The sequence below is a fragment of the Melozone crissalis genome, unplaced genomic scaffold, assembly GCF_028551555.1.
Source record: "Melozone crissalis strain CALT ecotype California unplaced genomic scaffold, PUWL_Pcris_2 ptg000231l_1, whole genome shotgun sequence".
Lineage (NCBI taxonomy): Eukaryota > Metazoa > Chordata > Aves > Passeriformes > Passerellidae > Melozone > Melozone crissalis.
The window spans coordinates 1,811,488-1,829,676 of record NW_026535993.1 but is presented as its reverse complement, the minus strand read 5'-3'; the positions used below and the strand labels follow the sequence as shown (position 1 = coordinate 1,829,676).

Sequence of the window (18,189 nt, the reverse complement as noted above, 5' to 3'; positions counted from 1 at the left end):
TGCTGAGCAGGGACAAGGAGGCAATGAGGCCCCAGGCCTGCAAGGGTCGCTTGTCTCCTGCTCCTGCCTCAGGCCCAGGCCCAGCAGCCATGGCCAAAGTGCTGCCCAAGTTGGCTCTGGCAGGGCTGTCTTGCAGCTGCTGCACATGCCTGTGCCCTGTGCAGCCCAGGCTGTGCTACGGTGTCCCTGCCCTGCGCCTCTGTCCCTGCAGGCTGTCAGCATCCCCCAGCTGCCCCTTCTTTTTACTGACAGCTCTGCCTCCTGCCTGCCTCCTCCTGCCCACACAAAGCCTGGGGTTGACTAAGGCTCCTTCTGGGGATGTGTTGTGCCCCAGCCCTGCCAAAATGGAAATTAATCTCTCCTCATTTCCATTCTGGGTCATTACAGCTGCACTTGGTGACAATATTTCTATCTCAGGCTCATTTCCACTATGAAGGAGAGGTCCATTATATTTGAATCCACCTCTGTAGTCATCACAGGCTGTTCTTGTTCTGTCCTCAGTCTCCACACTTTTGAACCCAGGACTTCCAGCTCCCATATCGTGATCAAGTTCTTGGGGCCTCCAAAGCACATCCTGGGAGATCTCTGGGCCCTCTCAAAGGTGCTCAGCCGTGGAGATGTGATTTAAGTCCAGGAATGGCTTTTTGCCCAGAGATTGTACTGGGGAATATAATACAGAATAATACACTGTATCTTTAAACTGACTGAGGGCAGATTTAGATTTTATGTAAGGTGAAATATTTTATGATGATGATGGCAGGACACTGGCACTGGTTGCCCGTAGAATAGAAGCCCAATCCCTGGAAGTGCTTAAGGTCAGGGGCTTTGTACAACCCAAACAAGGGAAGGTGTCCCTGGGTAATGGAAGGGGAGTTTTACCAGAGACTCTTTTAGGTCTCTTCTAACTCAAACCATTTTACAATTCTTTGATTCTGATTTCCCAACTGCTTCTCCACAGGGCTGCAAGTACCTATGCACACCATGCCAGCATTTTAATCTGGCCTAATTCCCAACATTTCCTTAAAAAGGAAAGAATTGCTATATCAGGGACATGAATTGCCGTGTTTATGGAGGAGCCATTAAAAGCCCCAAAAGTAAAGAAACGGAAAGGAAGAACCAACATCTCAGTGTGAAAGATCACCAAGTGAGACTCTGATGATGAGCTCCCAGCTGAGGATGGGGGTTTCTGGCTTGGGGTCTGAGTATCAGGATGGAAGGTCACTCCCAGGAGGAGTCCCTGTGCATTTCCCTGCCCCATGGCTCTGCCCTTCCTGATCCAGTAGCTGTGGGGCAGCAGAGCTGGGGCAATGCAGGGACAGGGCTGGCTCTGACAGGGCTGTTGTGGTTTAGGAATGGTGCTCTCCAATTTCTTACTCCCACTACAAAGACCACGTGTCTCCCCAGATTTATATTCCCACCATTGTCCCCCACACCACAGGGGCTTTACTTGCCTGCCTGGCCCTGCTTGATCTCAGCCCACGTCTCACGGTCAGGGATAACCTGGAGATGGTGTCCATGGTTAAATCCACCCCTTGCTCATGAGCTCACCTGGAGGTTGCATCTTTTCACTGATAATCTGAGGTGTCCAGAAATAACTCACCCTTGTGTGGCCAGTCCAGACCCCCTTGAGACACTTTAATCCTGGCAGCCCCATCCTCCTGTCCGTTGTTGTGATGCTCTTCAGTGCCCGACTCTTGGGCACATGAGCATCCACACGAGGGACTTTCACAGCCAGGTTCTCCCTCGGACAGAGATGTCTTGCCCCAGTCCAGCAGCCCAACTGGGTTTCCCTCTGCACTGCCAATTGCCCTTTTTCCATGGTTCCAGCCACCCCACAGAGCATTTCCCACCATCCCCGAGTCAGTGCAGAGGTGCAGTGCTGGCCATTTCTCTCACTCAGAGCTCCAGGTACGGTCCCAGTGCTACAGTGACTGCAGGAAAGGGGACCCCACAATGGGACATTTCTTGGTCAAATACAGACAGGAAGAGTGACAAACTGTCTGTGACTCAGGTTTCGGCCTCGCAGCCCCCGCCGTGGTTTGCAGGGAGCTGCAGTGTGGCCCGGCCCTGGCTGTGCCCAGCAGTGCTGGCCTGGGAGAAGGTGTCAGTGCCAGCTGGCCCAGGGAGCTGCAGCGTGTGGGGAACAAATCCCCCCTGGCTTCTTGCCCCAGGGTGACACTGCAGGGCCAATGGAACCAAGGGGCCATTGTAGCACTTCAGGGCCCCATGGAATTAAGGGGACTCTTTGGACATTGTGGGGCCTTGTGGGACTGACGCCATTGTGACACTTCAGAACCAAGGGGCCGCTGTGAAACTACAGGGCCTTGTGGAACTGATACTGAAATCACCCAAATAGAAACTTTCTAACACAGTTTGAGTATTAAAAAGCAGCCATTCTTTATTGCAGCACTGATCACTTGGAGGATCCTTCCTTCATTTGAGTACACCGAGCATCAGGTGAGCAGAGGTTTTATCACACACACTATTTACATATTCATGAGTTGTTCCTCTGTGGTGGCCTACAGCTGGCCTGTATGCCTCACAGTATAAATAATTCCAACTTTATAACTGAAATAAGTGATTTATTATATAATTCCCTTACTTATGTAATTTGACCATTAAGAGCATGCCCAGGCCTTTGGGGACTCAGGCTGCTATTGGCTGGTTAGCTGAATAGTAACTGGCTCAGCCAATGAGGATTAACCTCACGGGCTTTTTCATTTATATAAGGGTGATCTCAATAAAGCTGCCTGTTGCTGCATGAACATGGAGTGTCTAGGCCCCTGTCTCCTGTCACTATAGGGCACAAAAGAACAGAAGTGCACACTGCTGCTCTCAAGGTGAAGAAAAAAGGGAAGATTATTTTCTAACTCCAACATTTATCGTTTTCCAAAAGTGATAGTGGATTGGAGGGTGACAGTGCCACTTCTCCAATGACACTGGATAAACCAACAGTCCATGAAATTTCTCCTCCTCCATAAAAGAATGGAAAAGAAAGTGCATGAGAAAGTTCACTACAAGAATGTCAACATCAGAAGGCTTAGAAAATGTTGAAAAATAAGGGCGACATCTCACCCTTTTCTGTTTAAAAAAAGAAAAAGAGAAAAGAAAATGAACAATGTGAAAAAGAATACATGAACAATAGTCAGTGTTCATTTGTGGAGGAATCATTGGAGTGATCACTCGCGTCGTCTGCATCCGAGTCATCACTCAATGATTCACCCGCTTGATGCCTTTCAGGTTGGTCACAGTTTCCATCTTGCCCGTCAGCTGGATTCTGTCTCTGCGGTCCAGGTCAGGGCGAACACACTTTGAGGTACCCAGTGTACTCCAGTATCTGTGGACCCGCGCCCCAAAGTGATAAGGTCATAGGGACCTTCCCCCTGTTTAGTGACTAAATTCTGCGCCCGAACCTTTGCTCGAGGCTGATGTGCCTCATCCAGAGGCTGCAACGAGAGATGGTGATTCAAAATGAAAGGATTATTTGAGTTCTGCGGCACAGTGAGATGATTGATTGCACACAAAGTTTTTGTTAACTGACTCTGCGGGGTTTCACACTGCATTCCCCTTTTTTGTTTTTGAAGAACCTGCTTCAGAGTACCATGAGTGCTTTCTACAATAGCTTGACCAGTCAGAGAATGAGGGATACCAAACCTGTGAGAGACACCCCACAACTGCAGGAACTGCCGCACCTTTTGCGATGCGTAAGCAGGACCATTGTCAGTTTTCACAGCAGAAGGTATGCCCAGAATGGCAAAGGTCTGCCTCCAGTGGGCAAGGACATCACGGGCCTTCTCCCCAGTGTGAGCAGAAGCCCACATCACAGATGAGAACGTGTCCACAGTGACATGCACATACCTGAGCCAGCCAAACTTGGCAATCTGGGTGACATCGGTCTGCCAAAGCTCCAAGGCCCTAAGGTATCTGGGGTTTGCCCCTACCGGCAAAGGCAGACCAAGTGCGTAGCAGTCATCACATGACTCAACAATGTCACGAGCCTCAGTTGGCGTCAGCTGAAACTGCTTCTGCAGGGTATGTACGTTTTGGTGGAAAAACCCATGCGATGCTTCGGCCTGCGCGAGTGTATAAGGCTGAGGCGCTACCCACGTTGGGTTAGCCAACTTGTCAGCCCTCGCGTTACCTTCCACTATAAAGCCTGGCAAATTGGTGTGACTCCTCACATGCAGAACATAGAATGGATGAACCCGGGCCTGAATGGCACACCACAAGGTCTTCAGTAAATGAAACAAGGCAGGATTACTGACCTCCTTCAAAACCAAATGACCCAACCACTGCGTGATGTCAGCCACATAGGCGGAATCCATGACCAAGTTGAAAGGTTCCTGCGAAAATTTCTCAAATGCCATGACAGCAGCCCTCAATTCAACGAATTGGGCTGACCCATCGTCATGACCACCCAGAACCTGCTACTCTGATCTGTCCCTCCAAGTAACAATGGCCTTTCCTGTTTTCCCTGAACCATCAGTGAAGACAGTGGCTCCTTGCACGGGTTCCTGACTATTTTTGGGCTGCAAAGGGATTTGTGTGAATTTTGCCATATGCAGTAGCCTATGGCTGGGCAGATGATAAGTGATCTGCCCTGAAAAGTTTTCCGGAGCACTCTGCGGGGACACACTGTTTGCAAAGCTCCAGTCAAAATCCTTCCATTGTACTGGGAATATGATCTTTGCGGGATCCACACCCATCAATTGCAAACATTGTTGGCGGCATTTGATTATCAAGCAAGCAATTAGCTCAAACAATGCAGTTGCCGTCTTTTGCAGCTGATGGGCCAGGAAAACCCATTCCAAAATGAGCAAGGAATCGGAACATTTGTCACTCCACTGGTCAATGATGCCTGTGGGATGTGAATCTGGAGTGGTGATGAATACAGTGACATCAACAGAGGGATCAATGTGATGAACTTGGCAAGCTGAAACAGCTTGCTGAACCACCTCCAGCACCTGACGTGCCTCAGGGGTCAATGTGCGAGGTGAGTTTAAATCAGAGTCCCCTTTCAACAAATCATACAGAGGAGACAGCTGTGCATCGGTTAGTCCCAAGTACGGACGTAACCAAGTGATGACACCCACCAATTTCTGAGCATCATTCAGTGTCTTCACACAATGCACAAATTGCACCTCCATGTCAAAATTGTCATTTTGACCCCCAAATATTTCCTAGGAGGTTGCTGTTGAACCTTTCCTGGAGCCACCTGCAGTCCATGAGCATGCAAAGCATGGAGCAACCGAGGCTGAATCCTCTGCAGCTCATCCTGGGTGGACGCAGCCACCAAAATGTCATCCATATAATGATACAGACGTGAATCAGGAAACTGCTTGCAAACTCCACACAAGGCACAGGCCACATACCATTGCCATATGGCAGGGAAGTTCTCCATGCCCTGAGGCAATGTCCTCTATTGGTATCTCTACGTGGGCTCAGCATTGTTAATTGCTGGCATTGAGAAGGCAAATTTTGTTCTGTCATCGGGATGCAAAGGAATCGTAAAGAAACAATCCTTCAGATCCACAATGAGGACTGGCCAGTCGGTGGGAAGTGTGGCAGGCGATGGCATGCCTGCCTGCAATGTTCCCATGCTTTCCATCACGGCATTGACCTTTCGGAGATCTTGTAACAACTGCCATTCCCCAGATTTCTTTTTGATGCAGAAGACAGGAGTGTTCCAGGGACTGGTAGAAGGCTCCAGATGATCCTGGTCCAACTGCTCCTGCACCAGATTCTAAAGGGTGACCAATTTATCTTGAGGGAGGGGCCACTGGTTCTCCCAGACGGGTTTGTCCACCAGCCACCGTATAGGAGGCATAGGACACTCTGCGCCCTTCATCGCAGTGGCCCCCATCAAAAACCCGTCCCGATGCGCACCCCCCAGGCAGACAGAACATCCCTCCCCCAGAGGTTTTCAGAAATGGAAGCAACACGAGGCCTAACCCAAGCCGTCTGTCCATCCGGGTTCGTGATCAGCACGGGCCACTGGCTCACGTGGCACTTCATTCTCCCTCCCACGCCCACGATAAACGTCTCCACCGGATCCAGGGGCCACTCCCAGGGCCAGGCAGCATGGGAGAGAACCGTGATGCCAGCACCACTGTCAAGAAGCCCATGGAGGTGAATCTCTGATGGCGTCGCACCAGGAACGGACAGGGTACGCAGCATCTTGGGAGGGTCCTTGGCCAGGACAGTGGTCCACTTGAGGCGGCCCAGTGGATCCAAAGCCGCCCGCTCCACGTGACCGGTCAGCTGTCCTGGGAACAGAATAGGACTTAAAAGGCACAAGCTGAGCAAGTCGCGTCCCTTTCAGGATCGTGACGGGGAGGGTGGGTGTGGAGACCATGGCACAAATCTGCCCTGTGAAATCTGCACCTATGAGCCCCAGGTGCACAATGATGCCCTGAAGAATGGCACTAGACCTCCCCACCAGGAGAGCACTCATGCCCCCACCCAAGGGACCAAAGGCATCCAGGGGAACCTTGTGTATTTGACAAGATTCTAAAACAACTGTTGCTATGGTGCAGACATCCACACCTGCTGAGCCACGGGTGCTGACTGCAAGCCAGCAAAGCAAACTTCCATCGGCTCTGGGGTCTGGGGAGAAGCTTGTGTCTGCACACGCTCCTCCTGCGTGCTCCGCCTGACATTTCCTGAGCCCAGTAAAGCCTGGCCATTAACATGAACAGTCACCTTGCAGACATTGGACATGGGATTTGGCCTACCGCACTGACCACACAAGAACATGGGAAATCTGACCTTCTGTGCTTTCTTCCCCTGCTTCTTGCCAGCCTGCGCAGTCCCCTGCTGTGGCCGCCTGCCCTGCAGTGATGCCCAGACCAGCTGCACAGTAGCAGCCACAGCAGCTAACTTTCAACCCAGGGGGACGATGTCTGCACAGTCCTCTGCCATCTGGGAGACAGTAGGAAAACCAGGCAGAGCCACTATGACCCTCCTACAAGCATCATTGCAATTGTATCTCACAAGGTTTGCAATCACAATCCTCCTGGCAACAGGATCAGGCACCTGCCTCTCCACAAATGCAGTCAGCCTTGCCGCAAATGCCATGAAAGGCTCATCAACCCCCTGGACAATGGTGGCAAACGGCTTCTTTGGAGCAGCCATTTCCAGGGTCTGAACAATTGCTGCCATGCCCAGCATGTGGCACTGGTCAAGCACAAGGGGATCGAATCCAACCTGCCCCCGAACATCGGCATAAAGCCCCACATCCAACAGCACGTCAGCGACAGCCCCACACCTGGGGTCCTGCGGCGCCAGCGCAGCATTCTGCACCACTGCCTTGGCCGCCAAACAAACCCACTTGGGTCTCAAAAGCATCATATTGCAAAGGGTCAAAAAGAGAATGTGCCACACGACGGAGGTCATGAGGCATCAGCACATCTGTAGCAACCCTCCGGAGAGTCTGCATAACCTCAGTAGACCCCAAACCATGCTGAGCAACCGCATCATGGACTTCTCTCTCCAGCTTATATGAAAGGGGTTGATGGGTGTTATGAGTAACACCCCTGAGCACCGGGAAAGCCTGGGAACCCCCTGGCAAAGCCACAGCACCTGCTGTGTCCGGTCCTTGGGCCCCACAGGAACAAGAGTAGATGATTGACTGGGAGCCAGCTGAACACCACTCGCCCCCGCGCCACCTGCAGCACCAGCAGAGTCAGAGGACCCCACTCCACAACCCTGCAGATGCCGTGAGGAGGCAGGCTCACACACCTCGTCAGACTTAGTTTTGGCTTCTCACCAGAAACACACGGGGTCCCTCAGATGCATGGTCACCTGGCATGAGGGAAGCATCCACAAATTTGACGAGGAGGTGCCACAGCCCCGGACACCCACCAGCCTCCCACTGGCCGTGTCAGCATTTGCGCTAAAGGTGAGCACCTCAGCGCCCTGTCAGGCCACAGCCCCGGCAGGGGGGCACCACGGCAGGCACAGGTGCCAGCACAGCTCGCAAACCTGGTGTGGACTGGGATGAGACCGGTGCGGGGTGCCCGGTCCCTGACATGGGGGAGGGGCGGGGTGCCAAGAGAGGCGTGGCCCGCGGAGCCGAGTCACTGACAGGTGGCACAAGGGAGTCTGGCACAGCCCCTGTGAGCGTCCAACCTGAGATGCTAGACTCTACAGCGGGCACCATCCCCACTGAGCGGAATGGGGTGGACTGCCCACCCACTGGAGTGGGGCCTGACAGAACGCCGACCACCGCCCCACTCCCGGCTGCTTCCACCGACTGCGCATGCCCAGCAGGCTGTGCAGGCCCAGAGACGGGCGAAGTCGCCCCCCCTGCTGTGCTGCCCGACTTGCAGGCAGGTGAACCTGCCCTTGCCGCACTCAGGGGGAATTTCGTGGAAACACGGCAGTTCGGACAAAGAGTCATCACCGAATTAGACTCAATCCGAGGCAGAGGCTGACCCTCAAGCACCGGGAAGGGACAAAGAGAGGGCAGCACGCCCCCCGCCCCACCGCCTGTGCGGGGCAGGGCGAGGCGAGGACGTCCAGCTGACTCCACAGAGTCCCCAGAAGCCCACGGGGCTTCACCTCCCGGACTCAGGACCAGCTGGCCAGGACCCCAATCCACCCCAGGGGAACAATCATCACCCACCAGCACACCGTCCCGGGGTGGGAGGGAGGGCTCCACAGAAATTCAAACTCCCCCTCGTCCACGTCCGAGACTGAAGGGCTCCCCTGGGAACTCCGAGGGCTACAAGAACCAGACTCCCGCCAAATCTCCTCACACTTTTTCCACTACACCAGCACCAATCTCACGTCTACGGTGCAATCATCAAAGAGGGCCTCTATGAAGCGGACCCCCACGAGAGACCACTCCTCCCTGGAGAACGCTTTCGCAGGGTCCAAAAAGAGCCCTCGCTCTCGGGCCCACAGAAACAATCTCTCAAAATCACTCCAGGAAACAGAAACCTGTTTCCACTCCAGGACCTCCATCCAGAGGTTCAAAAAGAGGGAATCCTTCTCGAAACCCACAGAGGTTGCCATCACCATCAGAACAGGCAAAGCACCAAAGAGGGGGGCGGACAACACGACCTCACCACGATCCGGACTCTGTGTCTCAGCCTAGGCTGCAGTTCACTGCAGCGGTCACCAGATGTCGCTATAGGACACGAAACAACACACGCGCACACCGCTGCTCTCAAGGTGAAGAAAAAAGGGAAGTTTATTTTCTGACTCCAACATTTATTGTTTTCCAAGAGTGACAGTGGATTGGAGGGTGACAGTGCCATCTCTCTAATGACACTGGACAAACCAACCATCAACTTTCTCCTTCTCCATAAAGGAATGCAAAACAATGAGTTATTTACAGAAAGTGTGTGAGAAAGTTCGATACAAGAATGTCAACATCAGAAGGCTTAGTTAAAATCCTAAAAAAGCAAACAGAAACCTACTCCCAATGCTACTGCCTGGAACATCATCCTGGGCCTGGGAAAGCAAATCCTGTGAAGACATGGCATCCCTGAGAGAATCGAATTGGAAAACAGGACTCATTTCAAAAACAGCCTTTAAACACCTGGGAACACAGCATTGAGTGGATGTACCATATCCCCTACCATGCACCAGCAGCTATAAAAGCTGAACGGTGCAATGGCCTACTTAAAACCACCTTAAAGATACTGGATGGGGGGACTTTCAATAACTGGGAGATTAATTTAGCAAAGGCCACGTGGTTAGTGAACAGCCAAGGTTCCACTAATCGAGCAGATTCTGCCCAATCTGAGCCCTTGAAAACAACAGATGAAAATAAGGTTCCAGGGGTACATATGAGAGCTATGCTGGGAAAAACTGTTTGGTTAATTCGGCCTCCAGCAAAGACAATCCCATCTGTGGCATTGTCTTTGCCCAGGGACCAGGTTGCACCTGGTGGTTGATGCAAAAGGATGGAGAAACCCAATGTATACCTCAAGGGGACCTTGTATTAGGGTGAACTACCCATGATGCCATGCTTGTATCTGTATCTACATGTATATATGTATATAATTTTTAAAGGTTTAAATTTGATGTAACATGTTGGTATGGGAAAAAATTCGGGGTGGATAATGTTGGGGGCTGAGTTTTGGTTGTTTTCTTTCTTTCCTGTTCTCTCCTTATCACCTGCAGAATTTCTTCCCGTTGAGTGGCTAATGGGAGCTGATGGCTTGAGCTGGGTGGGGAGGGGGAACTCTTGTTTTTTTAGGAGTTTCTCTGGGAGGCGCAGGGGGGATGTGAGACTCTGTCCAAAGTTCCTCTTATCTGCCTCACATCGTCATTGGGCACCACTGAAGAAAAGACCCTCCTCTGAAATTTCTGGCCCTGTTGGAGAAAGTCCCTTTCCGAGAACTCTGAGACCTGAGCATAGCCCCTGACTTGCTGAGCTATTGTTCACAGATGTGTTTGCTGTATGCTACATTAAACCCAATGATAGAAGGAGGAGGCACCTTGCCCTTTTTGCAACAATAGCCTTGGATGTGGTCCCACCTCTTGGCCTGGCTGGACTTCTCCGGAGTTTTGGGTGGTCCCCATAGAAGACCCCTCTCACTCGTTTGTAACCACCATGACAGACAAACTGAGATGTAAGGAGCCTCTCCATAAAAAACCAAGACATGAAACCTGTATGTGAAAAGGGCTCCCCCCCTCACACTTTCCAGGGACTGGGACTGAAATACCCAGCCTGGGGGAGGTGTGTGAGGGGAGGCAAACTGACCAAAGCAAGATGGATGTTGCAGGTGTGAGCAGTGGACCAAGAAGACAATGGCTCTTGCCCACTGCTGAGAACATGGGACTGTGCGTACCCTTCTCTAAACACCATTCTTTCCCCCGAAGATACAATAGACTACCTTTCATTCAGTTTCAAGATTCATCCCCTTCCCCCATCAAAAAAAGAGTATAATTAGAGTCTGGGTGAACTGCACACCTGAGATCTCCCTGGACATGACCTGGTGAACTCCATCGGCTGGACATCAAAGGACTTTGCCACCCTACGTTTGGTAGCTATGTACCTTTCTTTCTCTTCCTCCCTCTTTTCCTTATTTTTCCCTGTTTTCCCCAATTCCTCCCCAACGCATTTTGCTGTGGTTATTCAATAAAGGTGCATTTGTTTTAATTATCACTGCAAACCCCCCTTATACCGTGTTGGTATTTTTTGCACCCTGAGATCAAATCCACGAATGATCATGAAACCATTCATAAGGACGGATCATGACAGGGGGCAGGGATACTGGGAGATTTGGGCTGGGGGCAGTTCCTAGCTTGCTCTCGCTCTCTTGGCACTGGAGGGGACACAGGCTGGGGTGAGAATTTACCACCACTGCGAGACCCTGTCCCTGCTGCCTTCTCCTACCACGATTGTGACCCAGCAAGGAACCTTTCTTCTGCTGCTGGGCTCTGCATCCCCTGCCCTGCAAAGGCATCCCACAGGTTGCAGCTATTTGCCCTGGAGTTTTGGGACATTCTCTTTCACTGTCCCGGAATTTTCTGCTCATCCCTGCCATTCTATCCGGCTGGTTCTGAGAGTCCTGTTGGGGCACCGGGCTCGGCTGCCCCGGGGCTTGTGGAGCAAGGCCTCTCCTCCACCCCTCCCTGTCTGGGCCAAGCCGCCATTGCCGCGCACTCCCCGCGCCGGCCCACAGCGCCTCCTGCAGCCCCACGGGAATCACTGCACCTGCCCCGCCCACCGGGAGCCACCAGCGCCCCTGCTGGCCATCCCCGGAACTGCACCAGAGGGGAAAGTGCCGCAGCCCCAAGGCTGGGACTGGGCTCCTGCTCTATGATCAGTGATGCTGCAGGGGCTGGGGTTCTGTGTGCCTTGTTATACACACTAGGAAAGAACTGTGGGACTGGACTCCTGCTCTGTGATCGGTGATGCTGCAGGGGCTAGGGTTCTGTGTGCCTTGTTATACACACTAGGAAAGAACTGTGGGACTGGGCTCCTGCTCTGTGATCGGTGATGCTGCAGGGGCTGGTGCTCTCTGTGCCTTGTTATACACACTAGGAAAGAACTGTGGGACTGGGCTCCTGCTCTGTGATTGGTGATGCTGCAGGGGCTGGTGCTCTCTGTGCCTTGTTATACACGCTAAGAAAGAACTGTGGGACTGGGCTCCTGCTCTGTGATCGGTGATGCTGCAGGGGCTGGTGCTCTCTGTGCCTTGTTATACGCACTAGGAAAGAACTGTGGGACTGGGCTCCTGCTCTGTGATTGGTGATGCTGCAGGGGCTGGTGCTGTGTGTGCCTTGTTATACATACAGATAAAGAACTCTTACTGCTATTCCCATTCCCATAGTTTTGCCTGAGAGACCCTATTTTCAAAATTATAATAATTCAAAGGGGGGAGGTTTACATTCTCCATTCCAAGGGACGCTTTTCTGCCTTCCCTAGCAGACACCTGTCTTGTAAATCAAGACAAGGTGTTTCAGTGCCATGGTCAACAGAATAGTCCCCATTGAAGGACTGTCCCTCCCCATCCCCTCTAAGGAGCTGAGCAGGAGGAGCTCACAGGGTGGATGGATGTAGAGCAGCTTTTTTTCAGATGGATGAAAGTCTGCTTGGCAATAGCCCTGCTCACCTGGGTTCTTCTTCAGTTACGCTCTGCAAGGCTGAAGCTAATCCTTTGTGGGCTCCAGACTTTGCATTACATCTTCTTCCCAAGTTCAAGTTGGATTTCAGGACCCTTGCAATTTCCACCTCTTTGTTTTGTGTGAAGAAAGAACAAGGCCACAGGGTTACTGCTGTTTCCTCCTTGAGCAGCAGACCAGCTATCTGACACAAGCAGGCCCAAAGGCTCTGATTTAACTTCCCTGACAGAGGGTCTCTCCTCAGGGCTCTTCTGTGGGTGGTTTTTACCTTCCTCATTCCCCCTTAGAAATCCTCACCTCACAGGAATTCCATTTGGTCATGAAGACCCTGCGCTCACACACATGTCCAGGCTCTGCTTAGGGCAGCTCCTCTCCCTGCTGAGCATCCACAGGGAAACAAGGCTGAGCTCACGTGTGCCTCAGCGTGGGACCAGGAGTGGGGCAGCAGGAGAAGGGCAGGGGGAAAGGGAGAGAGATGGGGACAGGACTTCAAGGGGGGACCCTTCGCAAGTATCAGGCAGTGAGAGAACTCCCAGCACACACCCCATGCAAAGGTGAGGGACAGAAGAGGGACTCAGACCACGTGCACCTGCAGAGAACACTTCAGCATGGAGGTGTGTCAGTGCCATGTGTCACAGAAGCTGGGCCCCATGGAAGGACTGTCCCACCCCATCCCCGCTGAGGAGCTGAGCAGAAGGAGCTCACAGGGTGGTTGGCTTGAAGAGCAGCATTTGTCCTCAGATTGTAGAAGGTCTGCTTGGCAATGGCCCTGCTCACCTTTGTTCATCTGCAGGTATGCTCTGAGAAGCCTAAGCTCATCCTTTGTGGCTGCTGGCCATTCCTCTACATCTTCTGCCAGGGTTTGAATTCTTTGGGAGAGTTGCCGGAGGTCCTTCTTCAACATGGATTTCAGGACCCTTGCAATTCCCTGCTCTTTGTTTCCTGTGATGAAAGAACAAGGTCAGAGGGTCACTGGTGTTTCCTCCTTGAGCAGCAGACCAGCTATCTGACACAAGCAGGCCCAAAGGCTCTGATTTAACCTCCATGCTGCTCCCCATGGAAGGACTGTCCCTTCCCCATCCCCTCTGAGGAGCCGAGCAGGAGGAGCTCACAGGGTGGTTGGCCCGTAGAGCAGCTTCTGCCTTCAGAGGGATGAAAGCCTGCTTGGCAAAGGCCCTGCTCACCTGGGATCTTCTCCAGGTCTTTTTTGATCTCCTGTAATTTTTTTAAGTCTTAACGCAGAGCTTCCATTTTATCGTCAAGGTCCTGGAAGGCCTCGTTTATTTTGGATTCCAGGGCCTTGTTGGTCTTCTCCCTCTCCCTCCTTCCTGCAGGAAATGACTGGTGTTAGTGGGAAACTGACATTTCTTCCTTGAGTGGGAGATCACCCATTCTCTCTGAGGATGCTCATATCCTCTTTTCTGAAGTCTCTTCTTGAGGGTCTCTTCTTAGATCTTGCTGTGGGTTGGTTTTTTCTTCCACTCTCTGGAGAAATAATCACTTCAGGGGAATTAAGCATTGTGCTCAATGTGCAATCCAGAAATAGATTCTTTTTTTTTGCTTTATTTCTTTATTCAGAGGACAAACAAAAAGCTCAGACTTAGTTCCCTCATGTCCTGCCTGTTTATCAATTTGTTTTCTCCAGACCTCTTTTTCTTAGATAATCTTTTCTAACTCAGCACCCTTGGAAATGAATTCACTCATCCCTGAGAAAAAGAGATGTGGAATTCACAGGCTGATGCACCTGTGGGCATCACATACCACTATCCTGGCTTTCAAATCCTATTCCAACAGGATGTTGGTGTGGGAAGAACCTGGGCCTCCCTACTGTAGCCCCAGTTTTCTTTCTGACATGGAGACTTTTTCTCTAACAGCTTTTGCCTGTTGAAAGGTGTCTTGGCACCACTGAGAGCCCTTCTAAACTTGGGCTTGGAGCTCCTGTGCAGCTGGTGAGGAATACTGAGAGGAACCTCATGGCCACCTCACTGCCCAAAGGCCTGGACATGGGGGAAAGCCCAGGCCATGCTACATTCCAAGTGTCCCCTGAGGGAATGACATTCCTCTGCCAGCATCCCGTCTGGAAAGGGCAGGGGCAGGAAAACAGCTGGTCTTAGAATCCAGGGGGTGGGATCCAGCAGAGGCCAGGCTGTGCTGGTCTGTGCTGGGAAAAGCCCACTGCAGGGACATCTGTGCACCCTGGGATCCCGGGGTCCTGGGCAGCTGCATGGGGATGGGCAACATAACAAAGGACTGGCTGGAGGCCTTTGGAAATGGGAATTCATGGACAGGTGGGATTGCTCGATCTGACTGCACTGGGCCCTCACCTCTGGATCTCCTTCCTGCTTGGCAGGGTTCAGTTTCCAGGTAGTGTGGGCAAGGACTGGATCACCTGCACGGAAAGGCTTCTCCTTTTGCTCCCTGTAGCTAAACCCACAGTCAGAGTCCTCCTTTCCTGTTCAAAGAAAGGAAAGGATATCCCAGAAGGGATTTGCTATGTCTTTGAAACTGTTACCAATTGCAAGGAACATCCACTGTTAGAGTTGGACATGTCCCTGGTCAAAGAAGGTCACTCCTCTGACCAAACTGATCCCACCCCAAAGGCCAGGCTTCTGCTGTGCTCTGGAAGGGGTTCTGCAGGCAACGTGCTCAGGGGAGAGACCTCCACTGGTCTCACATCTCTCAGGGATAACACTTCCCATCCCATCCCATCCCATCCCATCCCATCCCATCCCATCCCATCCCATTCCATCCCATGGGTTCCCATGGATGGCCACAGAAAAGAGCAATGGGATCCAGCACACTTACTGATTATTTTGATAATCCAGTCTATCCATTCCTTAGCTGTATCCGATGCCAGGGATCATCAGGTACATATGAAAATAAAATCAAAAAGAAAACCAGGACATTTAACAAGGACCCTTCCTCAAAGAACTCCAGGACTGCACTGAGCAGGTTTGGGGCAGAACACATCCCACAGCTGGCCCAGGAGCCGTGAGCTCCTGTGGACCAGGAGCCCCTCAGCAGGGCTGGGGGTTCCTGACCCTCGGGCCCACTGAGGCTCTCCTGGGCCAGGGAGCTGCCTCAGCTGCCACAGCACTCAGGCACCAAACAGGTGCCCTAGTCCCACCACAGCTCAGCCACCCACGAGAGGGTGAGACTCTTCTGCCTCACACCAGGAGTGGAGAGGAACCTCCCAAGCCTCACTGTCCCTTGGCACATTCATTTCAGCCTGACCCTCAAAGCCCTGCTCAGCAACACCTCGTGTGGAATCCTCTGAATCCCCATGCCTCACCAGGAGGGAAGCTAATTAAAAAACATCCAGCTTAAAGACCAAAGACTCCAAACACTGACTGCTCCCCAGCTGGATTTCCTGTGTTCATGCTAGCACATCTATTTCCTCTTCAGAGGACAGTGATACCTCAGATTCAGACAGTGAATTTCAGAATCATTGGGCAAAAGTCCAAAGAGAAGCAGCTTTGGACAGTAATTGGGATTTGGCTCAAAAGCTAATAGTCCTAGCAGCCCCAGCTATATACGAAAGAGGGAGAGTCCCTAAATGGGAATCTATTCCATACAAGAAACTTAAAGAACTGTGCAAAGCATCTAAAGATTATGGACGTAAATCTCCGTATTTTAAATATCTATTACAAGTAACTTTCTCAGCTCATGTGCTCATCGCCCATGGTCTTCGTTATGTTATGTCCCTCCTCCTATCACCTACAGAGCTTTTTCTGTGGGAATCAATTTGGAAAAAATAAGTAAAAGCATTAGTAAAAAATTACAAACTGAGGATGGGCGAGCTTACTTTACAGTAGAGCACTTGAATGGGGAAGGACCATTTGAAAATACGTAAGACCAAGCCTTAAATCTACCCCCAGCTGTTTTAGAGGACATTAAAAATGCTGCCCAGAATGCTTTATTCCAAACATGGGATGGTACCACTCCACAACAAAGTTTCACTGACATTTGTCAGAGCATTGATGAGACATTGAATTCAGACAGACTAAAAGACACTATTGATAAACAAGTCGACTGCCCAAGGGCTAGAGAAGAAGAGCTGCTCAGCAAACTAGCAGTGTCCAACACAAATGAGGAATGCAAAAAAATTATAAGAGCACTCCCTCCAGACCCTGAACCCACCACTCAGCAAATGGTGGAAGCCTGTACCCGTCTCACAACTACAGAACATATGGTAGCCCTGGCAGCCAGCAAAGGAGTAGCTGAAGTCTTTGTGGCACAAAATAAACAAAATATGAGCTGTTATAGGTGTGGGGAACAAGGCCACCTCAAGGTGGAATGTGATAAAGACTTTTTGCAGAGACATCCCTCCACTGGTTGTTCCCTCCGCTGTACGCTTAGACTGTAAAGAACATTTTAATCACCATCCCCAGTTTCAGTATCATGAGCAGATCCAGCATCAGCTGTCTCAACAGCAACACCTGGCCCAGGGAAACTTCCAGCAAAGTGCAGGGTGGCCCTGTGCAATGACACCAAATGCCAAGACATTCCATCCCTCTTTCCCCACCACCCTGGAATGTCAAGGCACCGACAGACTGTGATGACAAGAAAGAGAACCAACCCTCCGAGACCTCCTAATACATTCAGGCAAGGACAGAAAGCACGCTGGTAAGGGCCCTTTCCATCCAGTTTGAGGATGAGGCAAGCTACCAAATTCCAACTGGTGAATTTGGACCTTCTGATGGACCAAGGGACATTTTAATCATAGGGGATTCCATTAACAGACCAGACAGTTTACAAGTACTTCCAGAAGTCCAAACTGTGGGACCAAGGGATAAAATTGCTGTGACTGTCTCATTTGTAGACCCACCCTGGTATTCATCTAAGGGCACACCCATAGCCCAAGGTTTCCTCATACTCAAATAGACTGACATTATGCCAAAAAACCCTAAAGTTTTTTGGGCAGAGATTGTGGGCCAAGACAGACCTCTTATAGAGTGTGGCTTAGTTAACAAAGGGGACAAAGTTTATCTTGCAGGTGCAGCAGATACCAGAAAGGATGTGACCATCATTGCCCACTCCGATGGCCACAGGACTGGGAACTGGTGCCAGCCAATCGAGACATCTCTGGGACTGGAGGAGCTGCCACCTCCATGTGGAGCAAACAGACAATCCTTATTCAAAGACTTGAGGGTCAGGTAGCCACAGTAAGACCTTTTGTGGTAAGGGCACCTTTTACCTTATGGAGCAGAGACCTGTTGTCCCAGTGGGGAGCAAGGCTAGAAATCCCCTCACCACCACAGGATTTCTAGCTGGGGCCACTGTGCAGTGCCCTACCACACCGCTCAGATGGAAAACTGATGAACCAGTGTGGCTTGATCAGTGGCCCCTTTCAGAAGTAAAGTTAAAGGTGCTCGAATCCCTTGTGCAGGAGCAGTTTTCCAAAGGCCACATAGTACCATCCAGTAGCCTTTGGAACACCCCTGTCTTTGTCATTCGTAAACCAGTCAAAGACAAGTGGAGGTTCCTGCAAGACCTTGGGAAGGTCAATGAGGTCATTGAAGACACAGGCCCTCTGCAACCCAGCCTACCCTCAATCTCAATGCTCCCTAGAGATTGGAAATTGGCAGTCATTGATATCAGAGA

The 18,189-nt window shown here is 51.3% G+C and overlaps 1 protein-coding gene across 1 annotated transcript in view; it reads right to left on the bottom strand.

The window, feature by feature from the left end:
* LOC128949404 (olfactory receptor 14A16-like) overlaps positions 1 to 18,189 on the bottom strand; it is a 44,128-nt gene that overhangs the window by 14,230 nt on the left and 11,709 nt on the right. Inside the window, exons 2-3 of the mRNA XM_054294266.1 lie at positions 5,953 to 6,266; positions 4,291 to 4,343 (exon numbers count right to left, since the gene is read on the bottom strand). Coding sequence (XP_054150241.1) covers positions 4,291 to 4,343; positions 5,953 to 6,266 — 367 coding nt within the window. The remainder of the gene's footprint in view (positions 1 to 4,290; positions 4,344 to 5,952; positions 6,267 to 18,189) is intronic.